General features: G+C 37.3%; 8 protein-coding genes across 8 annotated transcripts; 4 read left to right on the forward strand and 4 right to left on the reverse strand.

Moving 5' to 3' along the window:
* Positions 1–5,387: 5,387 nt before the first annotated feature.
* On the forward strand, positions 5,388–5,693 carry LOC137728097 (auxin-induced protein 15A-like). Its single transcript, XM_068466983.1, has one exon. The coding sequence runs from the start codon at positions 5,388–5,390 to the stop codon at positions 5,691–5,693; it is 306 nt and encodes a 101-aa protein (XP_068323084.1).
* A 2,188-nt stretch (positions 5,694–7,881) lies between these two features.
* On the reverse strand, positions 7,882–8,187 carry LOC137728098 (auxin-responsive protein SAUR21-like). The gene has a single exon (XM_068466984.1). It carries the CDS (start codon positions 8,185–8,187, stop codon positions 7,882–7,884), a length of 306 nt encoding a protein of 101 aa, XP_068323085.1.
* A 1,313-nt stretch (positions 8,188–9,500) lies between these two features.
* Positions 9,501–10,236, forward strand: LOC137727932 (auxin-induced protein 15A-like). Its single transcript, XM_068466798.1, has one exon. It carries the CDS (start codon positions 9,626–9,628, stop codon positions 9,899–9,901), a length of 276 nt encoding a protein of 91 aa, XP_068322899.1. The 5' UTR covers positions 9,501–9,625; the 3' UTR covers positions 9,902–10,236.
* A 1,523-nt stretch (positions 10,237–11,759) lies between these two features.
* LOC137728099 (auxin-responsive protein SAUR21-like) lies at positions 11,760–12,065 on the reverse strand. Its single transcript, XM_068466985.1, has one exon. It carries the CDS (start codon positions 12,063–12,065, stop codon positions 11,760–11,762), a length of 306 nt encoding a protein of 101 aa, XP_068323086.1.
* A 5,385-nt stretch (positions 12,066–17,450) lies between these two features.
* LOC137728100 (auxin-induced protein 15A-like) lies at positions 17,451–17,756 on the forward strand. Its single transcript, XM_068466986.1, has one exon. The coding sequence runs from the start codon at positions 17,451–17,453 to the stop codon at positions 17,754–17,756; it is 306 nt and encodes a 101-aa protein (XP_068323087.1).
* A 2,184-nt stretch (positions 17,757–19,940) lies between these two features.
* Positions 19,941–20,246, reverse strand: LOC137728102 (auxin-responsive protein SAUR21-like). Its single transcript, XM_068466987.1, has one exon. The coding sequence runs from the start codon at positions 20,244–20,246 to the stop codon at positions 19,941–19,943; it is 306 nt and encodes a 101-aa protein (XP_068323088.1).
* A 1,332-nt stretch (positions 20,247–21,578) lies between these two features.
* Positions 21,579–22,299, forward strand: LOC137729662 (auxin-induced protein 15A-like). The gene has a single exon (XM_068468661.1). It carries the CDS (start codon positions 21,691–21,693, stop codon positions 21,964–21,966), a length of 276 nt encoding a protein of 91 aa, XP_068324762.1. The 5' UTR covers positions 21,579–21,690; the 3' UTR covers positions 21,967–22,299.
* A 1,049-nt stretch (positions 22,300–23,348) lies between these two features.
* LOC137729793 (auxin-responsive protein SAUR21-like) lies at positions 23,349–23,888 on the reverse strand. Its single transcript, XM_068468814.1, has one exon. It carries the CDS (start codon positions 23,760–23,762, stop codon positions 23,457–23,459), a length of 306 nt encoding a protein of 101 aa, XP_068324915.1. The 5' UTR covers positions 23,763–23,888; the 3' UTR covers positions 23,349–23,456.
* Positions 23,889–26,226: the final 2,338 nt, after the last annotated feature.

Below are 26,226 nucleotides of genomic sequence, written 5' to 3' on the forward strand. Positions count from 1 at the left end.
TATAGTAAATCTTTTGGAGGAAAGACTAGCAATAGAGTTAATAAAAACTTGAAGATCTCGAGGAACTAGCAACAGAAAAACAAGAAAGCTATATGCTTGAGAATTTGAATTTAATTTGGTGGTCTTGATCCAATTCATATCATATATATAGATGAAAAGTCATGTTGATTAATATTTTTGGCTAAAGAAAAAATATATGGTAAAGACAATGACAACTCGATGGGTATAGAAGGGAACAAGAGCTCATTAGGGATCACATGCATGGTTCTGTCTTCAAATTAATCACGCATTTAGGGAAAAAATATGTGGAGCCTCAATCACTACCAAGGCTTCTGAAGAATTGGAGACAGAGCCATGTGAACTTTGAAATGCTAATATCTATTGCCATTCAATTGCCTGGAGAATACCCACACGGCCCCTCACGCCAACTACCAGAGATTTTTTCCCGACACATCCATCATTTTATCAGTTTGGGTATGGAAACTTGTTGCTAAGATATAGTAGTTCAACCACAAATCAATTTGTATTGGGTCCGCATATATAGTATGTTGAACTAGCAACCTGCCAGAAAATGCCTGTTTTCAGCATGTCCCTGATTTTATAGTTATGTATCTATTCTTCCAAAAGGATTCAATTATGCAAATTTTAATCTGATCTGATGGCGTCGGTGGTTATAACTTGGTGACAAGTTCAAGTGATTTACCTTGAGCTAATCTCTCTCATGATACCATCGTGGTGCCTCAATGATTGCCAATCAGTCGTTTCAGATAATGGATGGTTTATGGCTTATATCCATTTATCTATATATTTTATGGTAAGGCTCAGAAGAAAATGTCAAAGCCTTCTCTCATTTTTGGAAGTCAACTGAAATTTTGCATTGTTGCTTAATTTTCTGAATAAGAAATTTTAAACTATGGGTTTCTGGTTGCCGGGCACTGTTCATGCTAAGAAATTCCAAGTTTCTTCAAAGGCCTTGGATATTCCTAATGAGAACTATAACGTATTATTACTTTTTATTCTGCTGGTTATCTTATATATCTCATGTTTGGGTTCTAGTGAACTCTTATGCATTTGTTCCTACGTCTTTCTATCACTTGTCAATTCTGGGTGTATCTCAGGAACGAGGTGTGATGCCTCAACCATGATAGATCGAACATAAAAGGAGAGATTTGATAGGCTATGACTTTATATGCTCCGTTATTGATTTAGTTCTTTGTATCCATACAATCTCTACTAAGTAATAACCTTCATATAGTAAGGCTTAGCAAAGTTGGCCAGCTAATGTAGTGAGCTCCTAAACTCTTCGGTATAATTAGGAATGAAACCGTGTAATTATAAGTTGTAAATCCCGATGTAAGATTTTCAACATTAACATGGTATAGTACAATTCTAAATGTTGTAAAATGGAGCTGTTATTTTCACAGCAAATAGTATTTCCCTTACAAAAATGCAGTGATCATTTACTAAAAAATTACTGCAACTTTTACATACATCATTCAAAGATACAGTTTTTACTTCTCACAAAACTTTTCACAATTACTTCCTACAGGTAGTGTTACCAAATCATGTAAATTCTTTATGGACCACGGTTGACCTAGACAATAGTAGATAAGAGATGCTCGTATTGTAAGCAAACTATATACAAACTGAAATCTTTCTGTGAAACCCCACCCTAAACTAATTGTAATTTCATTTAACAAGAATTATGAAATTACCCTTTTGTCCCCTATCCACTACCCAATCCGGTTTCTTTTTGGGATTTCCTCATAACTCTGTCCCTCTCATTAGCTGCCACGTGGCAGTTCCCCATCTCTTTTCTCTCATTCGCTCTTCCTTCCTCCGAGCTTTTTCCCTCTTAGCTCACTCTATCTCTCTTGCACAAACTTTCTCTCCCTCACCCCGATCTACACACACACCCACACACACCCTAAATCAATACATGGCGATGATAGTGACACCTCCACACCCACCATGTAAGCCTCTCTCTCCTTCCTTCTTCGTGAAGCCTAGGAACCCAACAAAATTCCTTCGATGAGCCCTGTGGCTTTCGAGCCAAAATCCGGCAAACTTCGACCACCACTCATCATAGGGTTGAGAATCTCTTCCTCTCCTCATAAGGTTTAACTTGATAGCTAAATCACACCCTAGGGTTGAGAATCGATGTTGAATGAAGCTGGGGAAGCTCTGGCCTTCCCTTCCATCGAAATCGGGTTGAAACGACCCAAACCCAAAACCCCATGTAACCCAAGTCCTTTGGCCCAAACTCTTTGGCCAGGCTTTCAAGGCTAAAGCCCATTAGAACCCAAACCCAAAACCCCTTGTAACCCAAGCCCTTGGGCCATATAGAACTTAGGCTTTGGACTCATTAAACCCTCGACCCAAATCCTTTGAGCCCAAACCTAAAACCTTTTAACCCATTTCACCCAAAACCAGGCCTGTAGGCCGTGTTAACTAGAGCCTTAGGCCTAACCTTGCAGCCCGATTCCTTAAACCCAGGCCTTTGGACCATGGAACCCAACCCAGTTATGGAGCCCAGGCCCAATTGCCTCAGCCCAATCCGGCCTAACCCAGAGAACCCAGGAACCTAGCCGAAGCACATAAATAGTCCAATTAATAAAACTCTATCATAACGATTGAATTTTGGGAAACGTACATCATAAATGGATTCAAGATGTCGAAAAACATAAGGGGGAACCTCGGGTACCCCCACGCGCTGCTGCAAGGTGGTGGCTTCGGCGGCCACTCGCTTTTGTGGGTTGCTAGAAAGTTGGCCAGAAAAGTCATCAACGCTGCTATCGACAGAGGCGCGTGTACTCCACGTGCGGCCCAAGGTGCAACTATTAGCAGCAATTTTGTCCTTCCTATTTCGCACGGTTTATCAACGACGAAGTATTTGTGAGTGGACCCCTTCTAAAATGCATGTTTTAATAGTAGAAATGCATACATGAAAAACATGATTTAATGGTTACGTTTTATGAAACGTTTTATGAGTAAATTAGATTTACACTACATGTTTATCATGCTTCACTGAGAATATTTTGGAATACCATACTTTATCTAATTTATGTTCTTTGTAATATATATGATGGATGACTATATACTATTTATGAACATTTTTTTACACTCTTGGTAGTATATATGATGGATGACTATATACTATGAAGATTTTTTGAGATAACTTATGTTGGAAAGATTATATTCAATGATTTTGTGCTTATCTAGTGGTTACTATATATGCCTTCGGGTGGGTGCTGTAGGAGCGTATAGGCGATTGATATGTGAAGTGTTCTGAATGAAGGCCTTCGAGCGAATAAAGTGTTCTAAATGAAAAGTTCTATGTGCCTTCAGGCGATACTGATACCACTGTTTAACACACTATATACGATATATGTTTTACAAAGGTTTTGTGGCATGCTAGGGTTTTTGGAAAACCTATCACATATTATGCTATTAGTTTTCATAAACTTTGGGGGTTAGTACGTTATTGAATAACTATGTTTGTACTACTTATATATCAACTTGGACCTCTTATGTTTGTTATGTGCCTCCTCAAGACATAGGAACGAGGCTTATAATCCGAGCTACGAGGCATTTCCCTAGCAGTGACATTGTGCCATCCTTTCTACTTTGACATCATTGTAACCACACCTTCTGCTTGTATTCTGAATTAGATGAATGCTTTGAACATGTAATGAATTATCACTATCATTATCATTGTTGGCAGTTGAATATTATTATATTGTTTTATAAGGTTTATGTGGGAATATTACATTGCATAGTTCGCGCGAAATTTACATCCATGTTTCACATGTTCTCAGTATACGCATTCATTAAATGGCTTGGATCACCCTCGGGTGTCAGCCAGCACGTGGTCATCCTGATGTCCCACTGACATCGGGATTGGGGCATGTTAGATTAGTATCAGAGCATGCTTTCTTATTTCTATAATCTTTCGTTCTTCTAAATCTTGTTTGCCTTTTATCAGAATCATGGATCTTGTTGGTGGGAATGTACCTCGAAGACCTTGTTCTGGTCTATTGGGAGGAATTCAGTAATTGACCTTCGCACTACGAAATGCTTTTCCTGGTAGTAACAGGATGAGTTGTACATATATGGAGATTGCTCGTAGCCATGACCTTACGAAACTTAATGTAGTTGGAGCATGTGAGAAAACTCTGTAGTTTTTAAGGTAGTTCCAGTCAGGGTCACATGCTTTCTCAATATGAAATATTGTTCTTAGATTTCTGAATACTTTCTTAACTCAAATTTTGTTTTTGGGTTATAATTTGGGGATTTATGTAGTATTATTTTCTTTTCCGATCTCATTTATTTTTCTATTTTTAGTATTCTTTTTTTTTTTTTTTTTTTTTATTTTAATGTCAAATTCATCTATCCACTCGTCTAACTTTCATGGTCTATCTTTGTGTACAGATTCTATTATTTTTCCTGAAGTTCCAATTGCTCTCAGGTTGTCCAGCCATGTTCTGCTTGGTGTTGTGAGGATATATTCTAGAAAGGTGAATTACCTGTTTGATGATTGCAGTGAGGCTTTGCTTAAGATAAAGCAAGCTTTTCGCTCCACTGCAGTTGATTTACCTCCAGAAGAATCTACTGCTCCGTATCATTCCATCACCTTGCCTGAGACTTTTGATCTTGATGATTTTGAGCTACCAGATAATGAAATTTTTCAGGGGTTAGTATGTTCCATTGTGTTTAGGGCTAAAGCTTTAGCTGTTGAGATGCTGGATATGAAAATTTGTACTTGTGTGAATTTTAACATTCAGTTGTTTTGCAGTCCATGTGATTTTACTTGAGCTGATGTTCCTTCATTGGGTCCATCCTTATGGCTTAAGACCAATCATTTAGATAACTGATGTTCCTTGATTGGGCCCATCCTAGGGAGATCAAAATTTTAAACCAAATTTGCAAAACAAATGATGTGTTACCAATAGGAAATAAGCAAGTTAATCACCGTTTAAGTAATAATCTAATCATCAACAACCACATAATTTGGTTTTTAAATTTTGTTTAAAAAATTTAGTCCCCCTAGTATTATCCTAAAATAAATGATGGAAGGATAAATACTTAACTCGATCCACATATTTTGCCTAAATTGCTTGTTAGGAAGACAGAACCATGTGATCCCTCATGAGCTCTTGTTCCCTTCTATGCCCCATCCGGATTGTCTTTGTCGTAAATTCTCTTCAATAGAGGTTACTCTCCAAGACTTTTCAACTATATATACCAAATGAGTGCGTGGGTTAATGACCACCAAATTAAGTCTACAACATCTCAAGTCTGATTTTCCTTGTTTCCCAAGTTCCTTGAGATCTTGTTCAAGTTTTTATAAACTCGATTACTAGTCTTTCCTATCAAGATTTACAATAATGGGGTTCCGTCTGCCAGCTGTAGTTCCTGCCAAGAAACTTCTTCGGCAGTCTTTTTCAAATTCAAGTCAAGGAGCTTCATATAAGTTATCAGATGTCCCAAAAGGTTATTTTCCAGTTTATGTTGGAAAGAGTGAGAAGCAGCGGTTCATTGTTCCTCTATCATTCCTCAACCATCCTGCATTTCAAGACTTGCTAAGTGAGGCTGAAGAAGAATATGGATTTGATCACCCAATGGGCGGTCTAACAACTCCCTGCAGACAAGATGCCTTCCTTGATCTCATTTCATGCTTGAGTGCATTGTGAGATTGGATAATGGAGAACAATTACATTTACTGTGTGATTGTTACAATTTTGTACATCGGACAATTTTTCCACATCTTGTACATTTTTTTTGATTGAGAAAGGAGAATTATTTTTCCTTTGGAATCGAATTTGTGTAAATGGAGACTAGCAATTTTCATAGCTTCTTAATTTACAATATTGAAAAACATCCCTATACCACGCGTTGTTGTCTTCTGCTAGTGAGCATTAAATTGTTTCTTTCTCAGTCTGATGAAAGGACGGATGTAAAGTTTTTATTGCACTATATCATCAACTAAAGTCGAATGATTGAAGTATGTTTCTGCCAAAAAAAAAGAAAAAGATACGTAATTGTTACCAGAAATAAGGTTAGTTTGGATGTTTTGCCCCATTTTGGTATCTGATTTTTTCCTTGCAAGAATGGATCTTGTACAATCCAAAATCTACGAGGTTTTAACATTCCAAGTTGAAATATTTTGTTCTAGTTCTAGAGGTAGCAAAATCTTGAATAAGTTTCTTCTTCAGATTTTCATGGTTGAGTTTCCATTAGAATCTCTTTTAATAGATATTGTTATGCTAATGTGTATACCACTAGAAATCTCGACCAAGCACACCCTTTTTGAAGCAATTGTGACTCCTCCTTGTTAATTACTTGATTTATATTATCAAACTGAGAATTTCCTACAACATTCAGAAACGTAAAATAAGTTAAACCTTTCAAAATTATTTAGTAACATTAAGTGCATGAGCACCAAATTTCACTGTTAGTTCTAATGGACACAAGCTTCCACAAATGCTCATCGTTTCCAGCGCAGTCCTGAATCGCTGCTTGAGCAGTGTGCTGCTAAATATGAACCTGGTGAGACCCCCCTGCTGATGTGCAACCCTGAATTGTTTGTTGAGTAAATACTGCGGTTTTCAACAAGGAATTTGGTTGTGAAGAAGTGGTACGCCATAAACCATGACATATAACCAACAAGAAGACTAGGGGAAGCTAACCACAAAATGATGAAATGGGAGGGGGAGGGGGAGGTACTAATTACAATATATGTACCTCTTGATTAATCAGAAAATGGTTCAGTGAATGTTTTCCCCGCAGCAAACTAACCCCAAGAAGATTTTGATCCTAGGAGTTTCATAGTTATAGCCAAGTGTAGGGGCACATTTCATCTTTCCAATCACATTGGCCTGAGCAGAAATGGTACAGCCATGTCCGCAGCTAGTGAGTCACGCAGCATTTGCTTTTAAAAGCTAGAGATTACGGTAAAGTAGTGTACTTTGTTGTTGAAAGCATAATTTCATGCTCCAACGGGGATATGTTGAATCAACACATTCGGTGCTCCCTTATAGAATTGGCTATCTTACAGGTCTTGTGAGAGGTCTAATTAAAGGGTGGCTTTGTTTGCTTGAAAGATTAGCGCTGCATCAACATCACCCGCTGGCACCACTAAATGTGGACTTATGGTGCTCACACACTTAATTTAGCATCAGTCTTATTGAAGGTCAAACGTTTCTCTCATTCTTTTATTTTGTATGGTGACTCTTATACATCTCCTACATCAAGTATCAATAAAAAGTTGGAGTCGCAATTGGATATATGGAGGAGAATTATTCTTATACAGAAACTTTCATATTGGAGTTGTTTGAATGAAAAAGTCACAATCTAATCTACAGAATGACATACAAGTCATGCAGAGAAAACTTAGATTATTGTCGAAAACTGTTGGGGGAACTACTTCTTAACATATAAGCATTCTCTTAACTGTAAAAAAGGATCCTAATGGGAAACTCATCACAAGAGAATCTGAAGAAATAAATCCAAGATTGTAGGTTACGTCTTTTTTTCATTCTCATTTTTATGAAAGAAAACAAAATTACTCCTTATGGTTAAATCAGGCGTTTCATCACACGACCAAGAAATGTTTTGTTGGTCATTATCGGAAGATGATAACAAGCAGCAGCAACACACCTGGTCATATAATTTAAAGGGATGCTTTCTATATTGTAATGTAATAAGCTATGAATATTGCTACAGTCTCCATTTAGGCATTTACGAATCTGATTCAAGGGGAAAAGAATGTGTCTCCCTCCTCGATCGAAAAAAAATGTACAAAATCTGGAAATTGTTTGGTTTCCAAAATTGTAACAATCACACAGTTCGTGCAATTGCTTTCCACAATCTGCTACTCTATCATACTGCACTCAAGCGAGATAATAGATCAAGGAAAGCATCTTGTCTGCAGGGAATTGTTAGACTGCCCATTGGATGATCAAATCCAAATTCTTCTTCAGCTTCACTTAGCAAGTGTTGAAATGCAGGCTGGCAGAGGAATGATATGGGAACCACAAATCGGTGCTTCTCACCCTCACCAACATAAACTGCAAAATAACCTTTAGGGACATCTGCTAAATTATATGAAGCTCCTTGACTTGAATTTGAAAAAGACCGTCGAAAAAGTTTCTTAGCAGGAATTATAGCAGGCAGCCGGAACCCCATTGCTGTAAATCTTTGGAGGAAAGACTAGCAATAAAGTTTATAAGAACTTGAAGAGGATCTCAATGAACTTGCAAGTGCAAAACAAGAAAGCTCTATACTTGAGAACTTGAAGATTTAATTTGGTGGTCATCATCCCATTCATATGGTATATATAGATGAAAAGTATTGTGTAATATCTTCTACTAAAGAAAAAAATACATGGTAAAGATAATGACAATCTGGATGGGGTATAGAAGGGAATAAGAGCTCATCAGGGATCACATGGTTCTGTCTTCAAATTAATCAAGCATTTAGGCAAAATATGTGGAGCCTCCATCACTACCAAGGCTTGTGATGAATTGGATGACAGAGCCATGTGAACTTTTAAATGCTGATGTCTATAGCCACTCAATTGCCTGGAGAACACCCACACAGCCTTTCACGCCAACTACTAGAGATTTTTTTTTTTTTTTTTTTTCCCGACACATCCATTTTTTCAGTTTGGATATGGAAATTTGTTGCTATGATATAGTACTGCAACAACAAATCAATTTGTATTGGGTCCACTTATATAGTATGTTGAACTAGCAACCTGCAAGAAAATGCCTGTTTTCTGCATGTTTCTGATTTTATACTAGTCATGTATCTATTCTTCCAAAATGGTTCAATTATGCAAACATTAATCTGATGGCATCGGTGGTTGTAACTTTGAGACAAGTTCATGTGATTTTCCATGAACTAATCTCTCTCATGGTACCATCATGGTCCCTCAATAATCACCACTCGGAGAAAAGTTGATGAATTTGAAGACAAAGGCATGTGAACTTGCAAATGCTACTGTCTTTAGAATTATTATTTTTTTCAATCCCATTCAATTTCCGGCAGACCACTCCCTCAAACTTTCTTATAACATTATGTTGATTGTTAGGATTACGACTGATCTTGCCGGCGTACCTTCCGAACATGAGTAGGACATTGTGTTTTATTTTAGTTTCAATACTTTCAGTTTGTGCAGTTATTAAGAGATGTAGCTGTAGGGTATTGTGATTCTTCATGTCTGCTCATATTTTTTTCTTGATTAGTTGGAAAGACAAGTCCATGTGAATTTCCATGAGAAAATGACTATCACTTGGCTCCGCCACGGTCCTTTACCAATCGTATTTTTTTCCGTAAACGACTCGTGAAATATTGATAATTAACTTGTAGACAAGCCCATGTGATTTTCTATGAGAAAACTCTCTCTCTCACTTGGGTCCATCCCAGTGCTTCATCACCAATCATTTCAGGTAACTGATGGCTTGCAGCATACCGCTTTGGCTATATATGCATACATCATCCAAGGTTCAGAAGCAAACCAACACAACTCTTCTACTCCCAAGCATATCTTATCAAAGCTCTTTCTGTCCTGAAATTCATTTGAACTCTTTATTGTTCCTTTTTACAGAGAAATTTTAAAACCATGGGTTTCCGATTGCCTGGTATTTTACATGCCAAGAAAAGTCAAGTTTCTTCAAAGTCATTGGATGTTCCAAAAGGCTATCTTGCCATCTACGTTGGGGAGAGCCAGAAGAAGCGGTTTATTATTCCGGTGTCCTACTTGAACCAACCTTCATTCCAAGATCTGTTAAGCCTATCTGAAGATGAATTTGGATATGATCATCCAATGGGTGGTATCACAATCCCCTGCAGTGAAGACACCTTCCTTGGTCTCACCTCAGCTTTGGTGTATAAGTAGAGGCTAGCTACATATACGTCGACACAATTTTGACACCAACAGCTGTAAAAGCACTTGGCAATTTTAATCGCTTTCTGGCTCACTTGAAGGAGGTTCAATTGATTGATCATCCAATGAATCACCATGATGGAAGAGGACATCAACGTCAAACCGCTTATGAGCTGAGAGGAAAATGGCCAGCCTAGCGGACATAAACTCGCTGACACAATTTTTCTAGAATAGTTATTGTCAACTGAATGTACATAGTTGTCCTGCAAGGAAAACTGAGATTAGAATATTTCATTACAATACAACGTTTTTACAGTTTCATAATATACCTTTCATTTTATTTGCTATCTTGTTCAATCAAGTTATGAACAGACGATAAATTTATACACAAGGGACTAATTACTGGAATATTGACAGACGAAGTAATGCAAGTAAACATCATAGGCAGATTGTATGGATAAAATTTTAATTATAACAAGCATTGGATGTACCCAGAATAGCACTAATCCCTGCTGAAATTACCATGAAAATACCAATGTGTTTATTGAATATGCCCCAAATTAAATAGCACTAGTCCATGCTTAAATTCTCACAAAAATATCAATGCGAACATTTTAATACATTCTATCTCATAGAAATTTTCGTTTGGTTGACATTAAAAGCCTATTCAGGCAAATCCCCAAAGACATGCGCCAAAGTTTTTAACCATCCTAGGCTCTAAGATATCCAAATCTTGATATGATTATATTACTTACTAGCATGGTCAAAAAGTTTCAACTATACAGATATTAGCAAAGTAAAGATATAGTCTCAAGCAGGTTCTTTACTGCAAGAGATCAGCCTAGCTACTTAATTTGTGTGTTGACAGTGGAATCCGTACGTATTAAAAGATTTCCCTTTATGGGAGCTATAGGTCTTTGGCTAGCTAATTCAGTACTCACTTGTGTTAAATCTCTCATGGACAGTGGAATCACATGATTGGTGATTAAGCCAAAAGAACTAGGGACCGAAGCCGTTTGGAAGCTCCTGAGTCAATGTCCATCTTATTAAAGAAGCACCGTGTCCACTCTCAGCAGTTGTATAGAAGTAACTAAAACTGACTGACAATATATCCCACCTTTAAGATAATCCCCTAGCTAATTAGATCACAGACAGGCTTATTGAAGGTTCAACATTTCTTTCATTCTTCTGTTTTGTATGATGACTCATATACATCTACATCAAGTATTAATAAAAAGTTGGAGTCATAATTGGATATATGGAGAACAATATAACTCATACCGAAAATTTCACAGTGGAGTTGTTTGAATGAAAAATTCGCATTTTACTCTACCAAATGACATACTAGTCATGCAGAGAAAACTAAGGTTATTGTCCAAACTGTTGAGGGGACTACTACTTAACATATTAGTATTCTCATAAATATATATATAAAAATAAAAAATAAAATAAAAAAGGATCCTAATGGGAAACTCGATCACGAAAGAATCTGAAGAAATTAATCCAAAATTGTACAGTTCACGTTTTTTTACTTCTCTTTTTTATAACAGAACAAAATTAGTCCTTAAGGTTAAACCAGACGGTTCATCCACGACCAACAAATGTTTTGTTGGTCATTAACAGAAGACAACACCAAGCAGCAGCAACACACCTGGTCATTTAATTTAAAGGGATGCTTTCTATATTGTAATGTAATAAGCTATGAACATTTCTCCATTTAGGCATTTACATAATCTGATTCCAGGGGAACAATATTTCTCCCTCCTCGATAAAAAAAAAATAAAATGTACAAAATCTGGAAATTGTTTGATTTACAAAATTGTAACAATCACACAGTTCATGTAATTGCTCTCCACAATCCACCACTCTATCAAACTGCACTTAAGCGAGATACAAGATCAAGGAAAGCATCTTGTCTGCAGGGAATTGTTAGACCGCCCATTGGATGATCAAATCCAAATTCTTCTTCAGCTTTACTTAGCAAGTGTTGAAATGCAGGCTGGCAGAGGAAAGATATGGGAAGCACAAATCGGTGCTTCTCACTCTCACCAACATAAACTGAAAAATAACCTTTAGGGACATCCGCTAAATTATATGAAGCTCCTTGACTTGAATTTGAAAAAGACCGTCGAAAAAGTTTCTTAGCAGGAATTACAGCAGGCAGACGGAACCCCATTATAGTAAATCTTTTGGAGGAAAGACTAGCAATAGAGTTAATAAAAACTTGAAGATCTCGAGGAACTAGCAACAGAAAAACAAGAAAGCTATATGCTTGAGAATTTGAATTTAATTTGGTGGTCTTGATCCAATTCATATCGTATATAAAGATGAAAAGTCATGTTGATTAATATTTTTGGCTAAAGAAAAAATATATGGTAAAGACAATGACAACTCGATGGGTATAGAAGGGAACAAGAGCTCATTAGGGATCACATGCATGGTTCTGTCTTCAAATTAATCACGCATTTAGGGAAAAAATATGTGGAGCCTCAATCACTACCAAGGCTTCTGAAGAATTGGAAGACAGAGCCATGTGAACTTTGAAATGCTAATATCTATTGCCATTCAATTGCCTGGAGAATACCCACACGGCCCCTCACGCCAACTACCAGAGATTTTTTCCCGACACATCCATCATTATATCAGTTTGGGTATGGAAACTTGTTGCTATGATATAGTAGTTCAACCACAAATCAATTTGTATTGGGTCCGCATATATAGTATGTTGAACTAGCAACCTGCCAGAAAATGCCTGTTTTCAGCATGTCCCTGATTTTATAGTTATGTATCTATTCTTCCAAAAGGATTCAATTATGCAAATTTTAATCTGATCTGATGGCGTCGGTGGTTATAACTTGGAGACAAGTTCAAGTGATTTACCTTGAGCTAATCTCTCTCATGATACCATCGTGGTGCCTCAATGATTGCCAATCAGTCGTTTCAGATAATGGATGGTTTATGGCTTATATCCATTTATCTATATATTTTATGGTAAGGCTCAGAAGAAAATGTCAAAGCCTTCTCTCATTTTTGGAAGTCAACTGAAATTTTGCATTGTTGCTTAATTTTCTGAATAAGAAATTTTAAACTATGGGTTTCTGGTTGCCGGGCACTGTTCATGCTAAGAAATTCCAAGTTTCTTCAAAGGCCTTGGATATTCCTAATGAGAACTATAACGTATTATTACTTTTTATTCTGCTGGTTATCTTATATATCTCATGTTTGGGTTCTAGTGAACTCTTATGCATTTGTTCCTACGTCTTTCTATCACTCGTCAATTCTGGGTGTATCTCAGGAACGAGGCGTGATACCTTAACCATGATAGATCGAACATAAAAGGAGAGATTTGTTAGGCTATGACTTTATATGCTCCGTTATTTATTTAGTTCTTTGTATCCATACAATCTCTACTAAGTAATAACCTTCATATAGTAAGGCTTAGCAAAGTTGGCCAGCTAATGTAGTGAGCTCCTAAACTCTTCGGTATAATTAGGAATGAAACCGTGTAATTATAAGTTGTAAATCCCGATGTAAGATTTTCAACATTAACATGGTATAGTACAATTCTAAATGTTGTAAAATGGAGCTGTTATTTTCACAGCAAATAGTATTTCCCTTACAAAAATGCAGTGATCATTTACTAAAAAATTACTGCAACTTTTACATACATCATTCAAAGATACAGTTTTTACTTCTCACAAAACTTTTCACAATTACTTCCTACAGGTAGTGTTACCAAATCATGTAAATTCTTTATGGACCACGGTTGACCTAGACAATAGTAGATAAGAGATGCTCGTATTGTAAGCAAACTATATACAAACTGAAATCTTTCTGTGAAACCCCACCCTAAACTAATTGTAATTTCATTTAACAAGAATTATGAAATTACCCTTTTGTCCCCTATCCACTACCCAATCCGATTTCTTTTTGGGATTTCCTCATAACTCTGTCCCTTTCATTAGCTGCCACGTGGCAGTTCCCCATCTATTTTCTCTCATTCTCTCTTCCTTCCTCCGAGCTTTTTCCCTCTTAGCTCACTCTATCTCTCTTGCACAAACTTTCTCTCCCTCACCCCGATCTACACACACACCCACACACACCCCAAATCAATACATGGCGATGATAGTGACACCTCCACACCCACCATGTAAGCCTCTCTCTCCTTCCTTCTTCGTGAAGCCTAGGAACCCAACAAAATTCCTTCGATGAGCTCTGTGGCTTTCGAGCCAAAATCCGGCAAACTCCGACCACCACTCATCGTGAAATTGGTACGAATCTCTTCCTCTCCTCATAAGGTTTAACTTGATAGCTAAATCACACCCTAGGGTTTGTAATCGATGTTGAATGAAGCTGGGGAAGCTCTGGCCTTTCCTTCCATCGAAATTGGGTTGAAACGACCCAAACCCAAAACCCCATGTAACCCAAGTCCTTTGGCCCAAACTCTTTGGCCAGGCTTTCAAGGCTAAAGCCCATTAGAACCCAAACCCAAAACCCCTTGTAACCCAAGCCCTTGGGCCATATAGAACTTAGGCTTTGGACTCATTAAACCCTCGACCCAAATCCTTTGAGCCCAAACCTAAAGCCTTTTAACCCATTTCACCCAAAACCAGGCCTCTAGGCCGTGTTAACTAGAGCCTTAGGCCTAACCTTGCAGCCCGATTCCTTAAACCCAGGCCTTTGGACCATGGAACCCAACCCAGTTATGGAGCCCAGGCCCAATTGCCTCAGCCCAATCTGGCCTAACCCAGAGAACCCAGGAACCTAGCCGAAGCACATAAATAGTCCAATTAATAAAACTCTATCATAACGATTGAATTTTGGGAAATGTACATCATAAATGGATTCAAGATGTCGAAAAACATAAGAGGGAACCTCGGGTACCCCCACGCGCTGCTGCAAGGTGGTGGCTTAGGCGGCCACTCGCTTCTGTGGGTTGCTAGAAAGTTGGCCAGAAAAGTCATCGACGCTGCTGTCGACAGAGGCGCGTGTACTCCACGTGCGGCCCAAGGTGCAACTATTAGCAGCAATTTTGTCCTTCCTATTTCGCACGGTTTATCAACGACGAAGTATTTGTGAGTGGACCCCTTCTAAAATGCGTGTTTTAATAGTAGAAATGCATACATGAAAAACATGATTTAATGGTTACGTTTTATGAAATGTTTTATGAGTAAATTAGATTTACACTACATGTTTATCATGCTTCACTGAGAATATTTTGGAATACCATACTTTATCTAATTTATGTTCTTTGTAATATATATGATGGATGACTATATACTATTTATGAACATTTTTTTACACTCTTGGTAGTATATATGATGGATGACTATATACTATGAAGATTTTTTGAGATAACTTATGTTGGAAAGATTATATTCAATGATTTTGTGCTTATCTAGTGGTTACTATATATGCCTTCGGGTGGGTGCTGTAGGAGCGTATAGGCGATTGATATGTGAAGTGTTCTGAATGAAGGCCTTCGAGCGAATAAAGTGTTCTAAATGAAAAGTTCTATATGCCGTCAGGCGATACTGATACCACTGTTTAACACACTATATACGATATATGTTTTACAAAGGTTTTATGGCATGCTAGGGTTTTTGGAAAACCTATCACATATTATGCTATTAGTTTTCATAAACTTTGGGGGTTAGTACGTCATTGAATAACTATGTTTGTACTACTTATATATCAACTTGGACCTCTTATGTTTGTTATGTGCCTCCTCAAGACATAGGAACGAGGCTTACAATCCGAGCTACGAGGCATTTCCCTAGCAGTGACATTGTGCCATCCTTTCTACTTTGACATCATTGTAACCACACCTTCTGCTTGTATTCTGAATTAGATGAATGCTTTGAACATGTAATGAATTATCACTATCATTATCATTGTTGGCAGTTGAATATTATTATATTGTTTTATAAGGTTTATGTGGGAATATTACATTGCATAGTTCGCGCGAAATTTACATCCATGTTTCACATGTTCTCAGTATACGCATTCATTAAATGACTTGGATCACCCTCGGGTGTCAGCCAGCACGTGGTCATCCTGATGTCCCACTGACATCGGGATTGGGGCGTGTTAGATTAGTATCAGAGCATGCTTTCTTATTTCTATAATCTTTCGTTCTTCTAAATCTTGTTTGCCTTTTATCAGAATCATGGATCTTGTTGGTGGGAATGTACCTCGAAGACCTTGTTCTGGTCTATTGGGAGGAATTCAGTAATTGACCTTCGCACCACGAAATGCTTTTCCTGGTAATAACAGGATGAGTTGTACATATATGGAGATTGATTGTAGCCATGACCTTACGAAACTTAATGTAGTTGGAGCTTGTGAGAAAACTCTGTAGTTTTTAAGGTAGTTCTAGTCAGGGTCACATGCTTTCTCAATATGAAATATTGTTCTTAGATTTCTGAATACTTTCTTAACTCAAATTTTGTTTTTGGGTTATAATTTGGGGATTTATGTAGTATTATTTTCTTTTCCGATCTCATTTATTTTTCTATTTTTAGTATTGCTTTTTTTTTTTTTTTTTTTTTTTTTTAATGTCAAATTCATCTATCCACTCGTCTAACTTTCATGGTCTATCTTTGTGTACAGATTCTATTCTTTTTCCTGAAGTTCCAATTGCTCTCAGGTTGTCCAGCCATCTTCTGCTTGGTGTTGTGAGGATATATTCTAGAAAGGTGAATTACCTGTTTGATGATTGCAGTGAGGCTTTGCTTAAGATAAAGCAAGCTTTTCGCTCCACTGCAGTTGATTTACCTCCAGAAGAATCTACTGCTCCGTATCATTCCATCACCTTGCCTGAGACTTTTGATCTTGATGATTTTGATCTACCAGATAATGAAATTTTTCAGGGGTTAGTATGTTCCATTGTGTTTAGGGCTAAAGCTTTAGCTGTTGAGATGCTGGATATGAAAATTTGTACTTGTGTGAATTTTAACATTCAGTTGTTTTGCAGTCCATGTGATTTTACTTGAGCTGATGTTCCTTCATTGGGTCCATCCCTATGGCTTAAGACCAATCATTTAGATAACTGATGTTCCTTGATTGGGCCCATCCTAGGGAGATCAAAATTTTAAACCAAATTTGCAAAACAAATGATGTGTTACCAATAGGAAATAAGCAAGTTAGTCACCGCTTAAGTAATAATCTAATCATCAACAACCACATAATTTGGTTTGTAAATTTTGTTTAAAAAATTTAGTCCCCCTAGTATTATCCTAAAATAAATGATGGAAGGATAAATACTTAACTCGATCCACATATTTTGCCTAAATTGCTTGTTAGGAAGACAGAACCATGTGATCCCTCATGAGCTCTTGTTCCCTTCTATGCCCCATCCGGATTGTCTTTGTCGTATATTCTCTAGGTTACTCTCCAAGACTTTTCAACTATATATACCAAATGAGTGCGTGGGTTAATGACCACCAAATTAAGTCTACAACATCTCAAGTCTGATTTTCCTTGTTTCCCAAGTTCCTTGAGATCTTGTTCAAGTTTTTATAAACTCGATTACTAGTCTTTCCTATCAAGATTTACAATAATGGGGTTCCGTCTGCCAGCTGTAGTTCCTGCCAAGAAACTTCTTCGGCAGTCTTTTTCAAATTCAAGTCAAGGAGCTTCATATAAGTTATCAGATGTCCCAAAAGGTTATTTTCCAGTTTATGTTGGAAAGAGTGAGAAGCAGCGGTTCATTGTTCCTCTATCATTCCTCAACCATCCTGCATTTCAAGACTTGCTAAGTGAGGCTGACGAAGAATATGGATTTGATCACCCAATGGGCGGTCTAACAATTCCCTGCAGACAAGATGCCTTCCTTGATCTCATTTCATGCTTGAGTGCATTGTGAGATTGGATAATGGAGAACAATTACATTTACTGTGTGATTGTTACAATTTTGTACATCGGACAATTTTTCCACATCTTGTACATTTTTTTTGATTGAGAAAGGAGAATTATTTTTCCTTTGGAATCGAATTCGTGTAAATGGAGACTAGCAATTTTCATAGCTTCTTAATTTACAATATTGAAAAACATCCCTATACCACGCGTTGTTGTCTTCTGCTAGTGAGCATTAAATTGTTTCTTTCTCAGTCTGATGAAAGGACGGATGTAAAGTTTTTATTGCACTATATCATCAACTAAAGTCGAATGATTGAAGTATGTTTCTGCCAAAAAAAAAAGAAAAAGATACGTAATTGTTACCAGAAATAAGGTTAGTTTGGATGTTTTGCCCCATTTTGGTATCTCATTTTTTCCTTGCAAGAATGGATCTTGTACAATCCAAAATCACGAGGTTTTAACATTCCAAGTTGAAATATTTTGTTCTAGTTCTAGAGGTAGCAAAATCTTGAATAAGTTTCTTCTTCAGATTTTCATGGTTGAGTTTCCATTAGAATCTCTTTTAATAGATATTGTTATGCTAATGTGTATACCACTAGAAATCTCGACTAAGCACACCCTTTTTGAATCAATTGTGACTCCTTGTTAATTACTTGATTTATATTATCAAAGTGAGAATTTCCTACAACATTCAGAAACGTAAAATAAGTTAAACCTTTCAAAATTATTTAGTAACATTAAGTGCATGAGCACCAAATTTCACTGTTAGTTCTAATGGACACAAGCTTCCACAAAAGCTCATCGTTTCCAGCGCAGTCCTGAATCGCTGCTTGAGCAGTGTGCTGCTAAATATGAACCTGGTGCGACCCCCCTGCTGATGTGCAACCCTGAATTGTTTGTTGACTAAATACTGCGGTTTTGAACAAGGAATTTGGTTGTGAAGAAGTGGTACGCCATAAACCATGACATATAACCAACAAGAAGAATAGGGGAAGCTAACCACAAAATGATGAAATGGGAGGGGGAGGGGGAGGTACTAATTACAATATATGTACCTCTTGATTAATCAGAAAATGGTTCAATGAATGTTTTCCCCGCAGCAAACTAACCCCAAGAAGATTTTGATCCTAGGAGTTTCATAGTTATAGCCAAGTCTAGGGGCATATTTCATCTTTCCAATCACATTGGCCTGAGCAGAAATGGTACAGCCATGTCCGCAGCTAGTGAGTCACGCAGCATTTGCTTTTAAAAGCTAGAGACTACGGTAAAGTAGTGTACTTTGTTGTTGAAAGCATAATTTCATGCTCCAACGGGGATATGTTGAATCAACACATTCGGTGCTCCCTTATAGAATTGGCTATCTTACAGGTCTTCTGAGAGGTCTAATTAAAGGGTGGCTTTGTTTGCTTGAAAGATTAGCGCTGCATCAACATCACCCCGCTGACACCACTAAATGTGGACTTATGGTGCTCACACACTTAATTTAGCATCAGTCTTATTGAAGGTCAAACGTTTCTCTCATTCTTTTATTTTGTATGGTGACTCTTATACATCTCCTACATCAAGTATCAATAAAAAGTTGGAGTCGCAATTGGATATATGGAGGAGAATTATTCTTATACAGAAATTTTCAAATTGGAGTTGTTTGAATGAAAAATTCACAATTTAATCTACAGAATGACATACTAGTCATGCAGAGAAAACTTAGATTATTGTCCAAAACTGTTGGGGGAACTACTTCTTAACATATAAGCATTCTCTTAACTGTAAAAAAGGATCCTAATGGGAAACTCATCACAAGAGAATCTGAAGAAATAAATCCAAGATTGTAGGTTACGTCTTTTTTTCATTTCATTTTTATGAAAGAAAACAAAATTACTCCTTATGGTTAAATCAGGCGTTTCATCACACGACCAAGAAATGTTTTGTTGGTCATTATCGGAAGATGATAACAAGCAGCAGCAACACACCTGGTCATATAATTTAAAGGGATGCTTTCTATATTGTAATGTAATAAGCTATGAATATTGCTACAGTCTCCATTTAGGCATTTACGAATCTGATTCAAGGGGAAAAGTATGTGTCTCCCTCCTCGATCGAAAAAAATGTACAAAATCTGGAAATTGTTTGGTTTCCAAAATTGTAAAAATTACACAGTTCGTGTAATTGCTTTCCACAATCTGCTACTCTATCATACTGCACTCAAGCGAGATAATAGATCAAGGAAAGCATCTTGTCTGCAGGGAATTGTTAGACCGCCCATTGGATGATCAAATCCAAATTCTTCTTCAGCTTCACTTAGCAAGTGTTGAAATGCAGGCTGGCAGAGGAATGATATGGGAACCACAAATCGGTGCTTCTCACTCTCACCAACATAAACTGCAAAATAACCTTTAGGGACATCTGCTAAATTATATGAAGCTCCTTGACTTGAATTTGAAAAAGACCGTCGAAAAAGTTTCTTAGCAGGAATTATAGCAGGCAGCCGGAACCCCATTGCTGTAAATCTTTGGAGGAAAGACTAGCAATAAAGTTTATAAGAACTTGAAGAGGATCTCAATGAACTTGCAAGTGCAAAACAAGAAAGCTCTATACTTGAGAACTTGAAGATTTAATTTGGTGGTCATCATCCCATTCATATGGTATATATAGATGAAAAGTATTGTGTAATATCTTCTACTAAAGAAAAAAATACATGGTAAAGATAATGACAATCTGGATGGGGTATAGAAGGGAATAAGAGCTCATCAGGGATCACATGGTTCTGTCTTCAAATTAGTCAAGCATTTAGGCAAAATATGTGGAGCCTCCATCACTACCAAGGCTTGTGATGAATTGGATGACAGAGCCATGTGAACTTTTAAATGCTGATGTCTATAGCCACTCAATTGCCTGGAGAACACCCACACAGCCTTTCACGCCAACTACTAGAGATTTTTTTTTTTTTTTTTTTTTTTCCCCGACACATCCATTGTTTCAGTTTGGATATGGAAATTTGTTGCTATGATATGGTACTGCAACAACAAATCAATTTGTATTGGGTCCACATATATAGTATGTTGAACTAGCAACCTGCAAGAAAATGCCTGTTTTCTGCATGTTTCTGATTTTATACTAGTCATGTATCTATTCTTCCAAAATGATTCAATTATGCAAACATTAATCTGATGGCATCGGTGGTTGTAACTTTGAGACAAGTTCATGTGATTTTCCTTGAACTAATCTCTCTCATGGTACCATCATGGTCCCTCAATAATCACCACTCGGAGAAAAGTTGATGAATTTGAAGACAACGGCATGTGAACTTGCAAATGCTACTGTCTTTAGAATTATTATTTTTTTCAATCCCATTCAATTTCCTGCAGACCACTCCCTCAAACTTTCTTATAACATTATGTTGATTGTTAGGATTACGACTGATCTTGCCGGCGTACCTTCCGAACATGAGTAGGACATTGTGTTTTATTTTAGTTTCAATACTTTTTCAGTTTGTGCAGTTATTAAAAGATGTAGCTGTAGGGTATTGTGATTCTTCATTTCTGCTCACATTTTTTTCTTGATTAGTTGGAAAGACAAGTCCATGTGATTTTCCATGAGAAAATGACTATCACTTGGCTCCGCCACGGTCCTTCACCAATCGTATTTTTTTCCGTAAACGACTCGTGAAATATTGATAATTAACTTGTAGACAAGCCCATGTGATTTTCTATGAGAAAACTCTCTCTCTCACTTGGGTCCATCCCAGTGCTTCATCACCAATCATTTCAGGTAACTGATGGCTTGCAGCATACCGCTTTGGCTATATATGCATGCATCATCCAAGGTTCAGAAGCAAACCAACACAACTCTTCTACTCCCAAGCATATCTTATCAAAGCTCTTTCTGTCCTGAAATTCATTTGAACTCTTTATTGTTCCTTTTTACAGAGAAATTTTAAAACCATGGGTTTCCGATTGCCTGGTATTTTACATGCCAAGAAAAGTCAAGTTTCTTCAAAGTCATTGGATGTTCCAAAAGGCTATCTTGCCATCCACGTTGGGGAGAGCCAGAAGAAGCGGTTTATTATTCCGGTGTCCTACTTGAACCAACCTTCATTCCAAGATCTGTTAAGCCTATCTGAAGATGAATTTGGATATGATCATCCAATGGGTGGTATCACAATCCCCTGCAGTGAAGACACCTTCCTTGGTCTCACCTCAGCTTTGGTGTATAAGTAGAGGCTAGCTACATATACGTCGACACGATTTTGACACCAACAGCTGTAAAAGCACTTGGCAATTTTAATCGCTTTCTGGCTCACTTGAAGGAGGTTCAATTGATTGATCATCCAATGAATCACCATGATGGAAGAGGACATCAACGTCAAACCGCTTATGAGCTGAGAGGAAAATGGCCAGCCTAGCGGACATAAACTCGCTGACACAATTTTTCTAGAATAGTTATTGTCAACTGAATGTACATAGTTGTCCTGCAAGGAAAACTGAGATTAGAATATTTCATTACAATACAACGTTTTTACAGTTTCATAATATACCTTTCATTTTATTTGCTATCTTGTTCAATCAAGTTATGAACAGACGATAAATTTATACACAAGGGACTAATTACTGGAATATTGACAGACGAAGTAATGCAAGTAAACATCATAGGCAGATTTAAAAACATGTTATGAATGGACTATTGAATGGATAAAATTTTAAATATAACAAGCATTGGATGTACCCAGAATAGCACTAATCCCTGCTGAAATTACCATGAAAATACCAATGTGTTTATTGAATATGCCCCAAATTAAATAGCACTAGTCCATGCTTAAATTCTCACAAAAATATCAATGCGAACATTTTAATACATTCTATCTCATAGAAATTTTCGTTTGGTTGACATTAAAAACCTAGTCAGGCAAATCCCCAAAGACATGCGCCAAAGTTTTTAACCATCCTAGGCTCTAAGATATCCAAATCTTGATATGATTATATTACTGACTAGCATGGTCAAAAAGTTTCAACTATACAGATATTAGCAAAGTAAAGATATAGTCTCGAGCAGGTTCTTTACTGCAAGAGATCAGCCTAGCTACTTAATTTTTGCCCGTGTCAAGAACTTCAACTCTTACTTCAACTCTTACCTTCCCAAAGTTGATCTGATTACTCAAATAAATGGTACCTGTACATACAAATGTCCTAACTTGATTTTGTGTGTTGACAGTGGAATCCGTACGTATTAAAAGATTTCCCTTTATGGGAGCTATAGGTGTTTGGCTAGCTAATTCAGTACTCACTTGTGTTAAATCTCTCATGGACAGTGGAATCACATGATTGGTGATTAAGCCAAAAGAACTAGGGACCGAAGCCGTTTGGAAGCTCCTGAGTCAATGTCCATCTTATTAAAGATTAGTCCTTAAGGTTAAACCAGACGGTTCATCCACGACCAACAAATGTTTTGTTGGTCATTAACAGAAGACAACACCAAGCAGCAGCAACACACCTGGTCATTTAATTTAAAGGGATGCTTTCTATATAGTAATTTAATAAGCTATGAACATTTCTCCATTTAGGCATTTACATAATCTGATTCCAGGGGAACAATATTTCTCCCTCCTTGATCAAAAAACAATTAAAATGCACAAAATCTGGAAATTGTTTGATTTAAAAAATTGTAACAATCACCCAGTTCATGTAATTGCTCTCCACAATCCACCACTCTATCAAACTGCACTTAAGCGAGATACAAGATCAAGGAAAGCATCTTGTCTGCAGGGAATTGTTAGACCGCCCATTGGATGATCAAATCCAAATTCTTCTTCAGCTTTACTTAGCAAGTGTTGAAATGCAGGCTGGCAGAGGAAAGATATGGGAACCACAAATCGGTGCTTCTCACTCTCACCAACATAAACTGAAAAATAACCTTTAGGGACATCCGCTAAATTATATGAAGCTCCTTGACTTGAATTTGAAAAAGACCGTTGAAAAAGTTTCTTAGCAGGAATTACAGCAGGCAGACGGAACCCCATTATAGTAAATCTTTTGGAGGAAAGACTAGCAATAGAGTTAATAAAAACTTGAAGATCTCAAGGAACTAGCAACAGAAAAACAAGAAAGCTATATGCTTGAGAATTTGAATTTAATTTGGTGGTCTTGATCCAATTCATATCATATATATAGATGAAAAGTCATGTTGATTAATATTTTTGGCTAAAGAAAAAATATATGGTAAAGACAATGACAACTCGATGGGTATAGAAGGGAACAAGAGCTCATTAGGGATCACATACATGGTTCTGTCTTCAAATTAATGACGCATTTAGGGAAAAAATATGTGGAGCCTCAATCACTACCAAGGCTTCTGAAGAATTGGAAGACAGAGCCATGTGAACTTTGAAATGCTAATATCTATTTGCCATTCAATTGCCTGGAGAATACCCACACGGCCCCTCACGCCAACTACCAGAGATTTTTTCCCGACACATCCATCATTTTATCAGTTTGGGTATGGAAAATTGTTGCTATGATATAGTAGTTCAACCACAAATCAATTTGTATTGGGTCCGCATATATAGTATGTTGAACTAGCAACCTGCCAGAAAATGCCTGTTTTCAGCATATCCCTGATTTTATAGTTATGTATCTATTCTTCCAAAGGGATTCAATTATGCAAATTTTAATCTGATCTGATGGCGTCGGTGGTTATAACTTGGAGACAAGTTCAAGTGATTTACCTTGAGCTAATCTCTCTCATGATACCATCGTGGTGCCTCAATGATTGCCAATCAGTCGTTTCAGATAATGGATGGTTTATGGCTTATATCCATTTATCTATATATTTTATGGTAAGGCTCAGAAGAAAATGTCAAAGCCTTCTCTCATTTTTGGAAGTCAACTGAAATTTTGCATTGTTGCTTAATTTTCTGAATAAGAAATTTGAAACTATGGGTTTCTGGTTGCCGGGCACTGTTCATGCTAAGAAATTCCAAGTTTCTTCAAAGGCCTTGGATATTCCTAATGAGAACTATAACGTATTATTACTTTTTATTCTGCTGGTATCTCATGTTTGGGTTCTAGTGAACTCTGATGTATTTGTTCCTATGTCTTTCTATCACTCGTCAATTCTGGGTGTATCTCAGGAACGAGGCGTGATGCCTCAACCATGATAGATCGAACATAAAAGGAGAGATTTGTTAGGCTATGACTTTATATGCTCCACTATTGATTTAGTTCTTTGTATCCATACAATCTCTACTAAGTAATAACCTTCATATAGTAAGGCTTAGCAAAGTTGGCTAGCTAATGTAGTGAGCCCCTAAAATCTTCGGTATAATTAGGAATGAAACCGTGTAATTATAAGTTGTAAATCCCGATGTATGATTTTCAAAATTAACATGGTATAGTACAATTCTAAATATTGTAAAATGGAGCTGTTATTTTCACAGCAAATAGTATTTCCCTTACAAAAATGCAATGATCATTTACTAAAAAATTACTGCAACTTTCACAGCAAATCCCGATACAGTTTTTACTTCTCACAAAACTTTTCACAATTACTTCCTACAGGTAGTGTTACCAAATCATGTAATTCTTTATGGACCACGGTTGACCTAGACAATAGTAGATAAGAGATGCTCGTATTGTAAGCAAACTATATACAAACTGAAATCTTTCTGTGAAACCCCACCCTAAACTAATTGTAATTTCATTTAACAAGAATTATGAAATTACCCTTTTGTCCCCTATCCACTACCCAATCCGGTTTCTTTTTGGGATTTCCTCATAACTCTCTCCCTCTCATTAGCTACCACGTGGCAGTTCCCTATCTCTTTTCTCTCATTCTCTCTTCCTTCCTCCGAGCTCTTTCCCTCTTAGCTCACTCTATCTCTCTCGCACAAACTTTCTCTCCTTCACCCCGATCTACACACACACCCACACACACCCCAAATCAATACATGGCGATGATAGTGACACCTCCACACCCACCATGTAAGCCTCTCTTTCCTTCCTTCTTCGTGAAGCCTAGGAACCCAACAAAATTCCTTCGATGAGCTCTGTGGCTTTCGAGCCAAAATCCGGCAAACTCCGACCACCACTCATCATGAAATTGGTACGAATCTCTTCCTCTCCTCATAAGGTTTAACTTGATAGCTAAATCACACCTTAGGGTTGAGAATCGATGTTGAATGAAGCTGGGGAAGCTCTGGCCTTCCCTTCCATCGAAATCGGGTTGAAACGACCCAAACCCAAAACCCCATGTAACCCAAGTCCTTTGGCCTAAACTCTTTGGCCAGGCTTTCAAGGCTAAAGCCCATTAGAACCCAAACCCAAAACCCCTTGTAACCCATGCCCTTGGGCCATATAGAACTTAGGCTTTGGACTCATTAAACCCTTGACCCAAATCCTTTGAGCCCAAACGTAAAACCCTTTAACCCATTTCACCCAAAACCAGGCCTCTAGGCCGTATTAACTAGAGCCTTAGGCCTAACCTTG

Source organism: Pyrus communis, chromosome 3, assembly GCF_963583255.1.
Source record: "Pyrus communis chromosome 3, drPyrComm1.1, whole genome shotgun sequence".
NCBI classification, from domain to species: Eukaryota; Viridiplantae; Streptophyta; class Magnoliopsida; order Rosales; family Rosaceae; genus Pyrus; species Pyrus communis.

Coding starts and splice junctions, on each gene's coding strand:
- LOC137728097 (XM_068466983.1), top strand. CDS start 5,388: ATGGGGTTCCGTCTGCCAGCTGTAGTTCCTGCCAAGAAACTTCTTCGG.
- LOC137728098 (XM_068466984.1), bottom strand. CDS start 8,187: ATGGGGTTCCGGCTGCCTGCTATAATTCCTGCTAAGAAACTTTTTCGA.
- LOC137727932 (XM_068466798.1), top strand. CDS start 9,626: ATGGGTTTCCGATTGCCTGGTATTTTACATGCCAAGAAAAGTCAAGTT.
- LOC137728099 (XM_068466985.1), bottom strand. CDS start 12,065: ATGGGGTTCCGTCTGCCTGCTGTAATTCCTGCTAAGAAACTTTTTCGA.
- LOC137728100 (XM_068466986.1), top strand. CDS start 17,451: ATGGGGTTCCGTCTGCCAGCTGTAGTTCCTGCCAAGAAACTTCTTCGG.
- LOC137728102 (XM_068466987.1), bottom strand. CDS start 20,246: ATGGGGTTCCGGCTGCCTGCTATAATTCCTGCTAAGAAACTTTTTCGA.
- LOC137729662 (XM_068468661.1), top strand. CDS start 21,691: ATGGGTTTCCGATTGCCTGGTATTTTACATGCCAAGAAAAGTCAAGTT.
- LOC137729793 (XM_068468814.1), bottom strand. CDS start 23,762: ATGGGGTTCCGTCTGCCTGCTGTAATTCCTGCTAAGAAACTTTTTCAA.